At 52.7% G+C, this 3,789-nt stretch overlaps 1 protein-coding gene across 1 annotated transcript; it reads right to left on the reverse strand.

The window, feature by feature from the left end:
• Positions 1-424: 424 nt before the first annotated feature.
• On the reverse strand, positions 425-3,312 carry LOC125345015 (golgin subfamily A member 2-like). The gene is made up of 4 exons (XM_048337275.1): positions 3,187-3,312; positions 2,093-3,085; positions 1,073-1,999; positions 425-970 (listed from the first exon to the last, which is right to left on the reverse strand). The coding sequence occupies exons 1-4, from the start codon at positions 3,310-3,312 to the stop codon at positions 425-427; spliced, it is 2,592 nt and encodes an 863-aa protein (XP_048193232.1).
• Between the last annotated feature and the right edge of the window lie 477 nt (positions 3,313-3,789).

The raw sequence follows: 3,789 nt of genomic DNA on the forward strand, positions 1-3,789 counted from the left end.
CGGGCCATTTCCCGCCAATAGTCACATCCAGTGCAACTCTGCACTGGAGACTAAGAGTGTGGTTCGTAAGTACGATCTGTAAAATAACTGGGATGAATTCCCGTGTAAATAGGTTTGTTAACTAAAATGTACTTTAAGATAAAAATCTGTCAATAAATGATTGATAAATTGACAAAAAGAAATATAATTTCACTCAGCATTTGTTGTGTTCTACGCGCAGAGACATATGACTTAGGTTGTCTCGTCCGACTCTGAGCCATTCTTCTGCCTGTATCCGCAGGCCTTTGACTCCTCGATTTCAGCTGCGTTAATTGAGCTTGTGACCACACTGGCAGAGCCAGTGTCAGGGGACAGGGAGAGGGAAAATAGTCCGGAAGAATGTGTGTAACACATTTGTAATTGTTTGTGTCCTTCCTGAGAGTAATTATTGGATATTCATCATGTTCTTCAGTTTGGACCAGAACGTGATGGGGCGTTCATTGCCCATGCCCCCAAGCTGTGTGGTGGACGGCTCTAGGGGGCACGGCACCTCAGCCTCTACTGTGGATGGTTCCACGTCATAATCCTTGCTACCATCATCCTCCTTGCTACATTCAGTCTTCATGGGGCCTGCCAAGTCTGAAGTGGTGTCAGCAGCAGGGGGCTCGGTGTCTCCCTGCATCTTGTCCTGGCATGTCACGACTTTACCTGCAAGCTGCAACAGCAACTCCTGCAGCTCCTGCTTCTTCTTTTGTTTCTCCTGGGACAGTAGATCGACTTGCTCCCATTTCTCTTGATGCAGGGTCTCCAGGGTTTCTATCTGCTCTCTGCAGGCAATGAGGGAGTTTTCGATGGCGGCGATGTGCTCTGACAGCCGGCTGCATCGCTGTTGCAGGCCATCTGCTGCACTCTGGAAGTCCACCTTGTCAGGCAGGTCGGGGCTGAAGCAGATTTGCAGCTCCCTCTTGGGCACCTGTGTGTCCTGCTTCCTCTTCCCAAACAGGCCGTGGGTCCTCGTCCTGGGGAAGAGGCCCTCCTGCTCCAGCTTGGTCTGGCACTGGGCTCCCAGGTTGGCCAGGCACCTGCAGCGGGCCTGCTGCTCCAGCAGCTGCTGGCGGAGTTTTACCTCTTTGGCTTCAGCAGCTGAGAGTGCATTTTGATAAAAATCCCTCATTACTTGAGGGCTCTCTACATCATCAGGGACGGTCACGTCGAGTGGGGTTGCCTCCTCCCCGCTTTCTTCCGCATCACTCACTCCTTGGCCTTCTGGAGGGGAACCCAGGACGCTCAGCTTGGCCTGCAGTTGCTCGTTCTGCTGCCATGCTGCTTCCAGGCATTGGAGAGTGTCCTGCAACTGTTCCCTTTCTGTCTGGGCCAGCAACGTGCTCTGTATTTGCTCCTGCTTCAGCTGCTCCAGCAGCTGGGTCTGCCTCTGCAGGTGCTCCTGCAGGGCCTCCTTTTCTGAGCTCAGCTGCCGATTGGAGGCTGTGTGCTGATCGCAGGTGGCTCTGAGTTCCTGCAGCTGTGTCCGGTATTGGCCCTGCAGCTCCTGCAGCTCCTGAGCTTCCTGGCTCGCTCTCTTCGCCACCTCTTTCCATTTCTGGAAATCCTTCTCCTGCTGCTCCAGCTTCTCCTGCAGCTGTTTCTTCAGGATTTGCTCTGCGCTCAGGGCGCTGGCGAGCTCCTCCTTCTCAGCGCTCAGCCGGTAGGCAGCGTCGTGCAGCTGGGCCAGCTGGTCTTGCATCTCTCTGTCTTGCACATGTGTGCATGTCGCGGTCTCCATGTCCCGATCCTTGGCAGGCCTAGGAATGGCTTCCTCGGCTGCCTGTTCCAGTCTCCACAGCCGCTCCTGTTGCTCCAGGTTCTGGAGACGGAGGCTGTGGTTTTCCTGCAGTTGAGATTGCAGCTGTTGCTTCAGGTCCTTTAACTCGTCCTGCATCTGCAAGGCCTGGGTTTGCAGCTGCTGCGCAGCCTGAGCTGGTCCTGCAGGGGGCTGCAGCTCTGCCAGGTGTTCTCTAACCTCCTCCAGGTTGACCTCCAGCTCCAACACCTGCCTCTCCCCTTGCTCTCTCTCCTCTGTCTGTTGCTTCATCCCTTGGGATGGCTGCTGGACCATGTCCTCCCACAGGGCACTCTCCCTCCTCAGGGACATGGCAACGTTGTCCCTTTCTGACCTCATGGTCTTCACCACCCTTCTCAGGTTGTCCACTTGCCGTTTCAGCACTGCCCGCTCCTCTGATGCCTTTTGCAGCTTCTGAATTCTGCTCTGCATGTTGAGCTTTTGGGTCCAGAGGACTTCCAGTTTCCTTTGTAATTCGCTGTTGATTTCCTCCAAATCAGAAATTCTGCTCTTCTCCTGGTCTTCCAGGAGCTGGAGCTTCTTTTTTTGAGTGTCAACCCGTTGGGTGGTGACTGGGGACAATGCTATCTCTTGCTGTCCAACATGCTGCTGTGCAGCCCGCTGGTGGCGTGGTGGGTGGTGACTAAATGAGCCTTCCTGCTCCCTTAGTTTCTCCTTAACCACCAGCTGGATGCGAGCCAGGGCACAGCGTAAATTGGGTTCTTCAGAAACCAACATCTGTATGGCTAGCTTGTGAGCTTCCAATTCTGTTTGCAGTGCCTCGTTCTCTTGGGCTCTCCTGCAATTCTCTCTTCGGTGTTCATGCTGCAGGTGTTTCTTTTCTTTCTTCAGTTGGTGGAGCTCACTGGAGAGCTGTTGGTTTCGTAACTTTCTGGAGTGCAGGGTAAGCAGCAGGTGTTGGTAGTGCCTCTGCAGCTCCTCGGTGTTCTTGGGAGCTGTGAGACTCTCCACCCTGGAGGAAGGTCTCCAGCTGCACAAAGGCAGGACAGGCTCAGGGGAGGCGTGCTTTTTGGCAGTAGGCTCAGTTGATTGACCATACCCAGTGGTGTTTCTCTTGGGATGATCGCCCTTGATCGGTTTCTTCTTTGTGTTCAATTGTGCAGGTGCACTTGCAGGACAATTCTGCTGGTTTTCTTGCCGTCGTTGATTTGCTGCAGCTGTTTCATTTTCTCTCGATTGTTCAGACCTTCGAGCCCTGGGGCAGCAGGCAAGACAGAATCGCCACATTCCCAGGCGGTCTGAAATCTATAATCTACAATCTACAATCTACAATCTACAATCTACAATACAATCTACAATCTACAATCATTAACAATGTCGTTTTCTCACTATACCCCTTAACTCACTGATTTTCGCTGACACCACTCGGCCACCTCCACCTCCCTCAACGGCTGGGAGTGGTGTAAGCCAACAGAGGGAATACCAGGGCTATTAGGCAGCAGAGGATATGGGTGTGGCCCCAAGTCTGGCATCCCATTGGTCAGAGAAAAGTGTGAAATAACAGAGGGTGTGGCCAGAAATTTGTGATCCAGGCACAATGGGTGGAGTCCTGATAGAGCTGCTCCTGCAGCCCTATCCACATCTAACTCTGTCCAGGGTAGTTATGGGCAAGAGTGGGACTTGCTACAGCTGGGTAGGTGCTCAGTTTTACCTGTACCTTTCCTAGCTTCCCTCACACAACAACTGTGGCCTCCCAGGCTTTCAATTTTCTTCCAGGAAGTGGCATCAAGAAACACAACCTGTCCAAATTATAACTGTTCTCATTCCGTGCAGAAGTAGCTCTGTTCTAACCACATTTGGTGACATTTGTATTGTGATCAGGGAGTCACTGAGTTTGCTGAATTCTTGATATAACCTGCTCTTGCAGTCCCTGAGGAACTGGACAGCTCAGAGCCATCACAGGTCCAGGGCTCCTCTGCATGAGTGTTTCCCATGTTGCTTACGCAGGC

Source organism: Perognathus longimembris, unplaced genomic scaffold (assembly GCF_023159225.1).
Source record: "Perognathus longimembris pacificus isolate PPM17 unplaced genomic scaffold, ASM2315922v1 HiC_scaffold_5102, whole genome shotgun sequence".
Taxonomy (NCBI): domain Eukaryota; kingdom Metazoa; phylum Chordata; class Mammalia; order Rodentia; family Heteromyidae; genus Perognathus; species Perognathus longimembris.

What these genes read in the sequence shown, in the direction of transcription:
- LOC125345015 (XM_048337275.1), bottom strand. Translation starts at nt 3,312, where the DNA reads ATGCCAGACTTGGGGCCACACCCATATCCTCTGCTGCCTAATAGCCCT. An exon ending in GTGCCCTGTGGGAGGACATG is followed by an intron (nt 2,000 to 2,092) that starts GTCCAGCAGCCA and finishes AACCTGGAGGAG; the next exon opens with GTTAGAGAACACCTGGCAGA. An exon ending in AGCAGCTGCTGGAGCAGCAG is followed by an intron (nt 971 to 1,072) that starts GCCCGCTGCAGG and finishes CTGTTTGGGAAG; the next exon opens with AGGAAGCAGGACACACAGGT.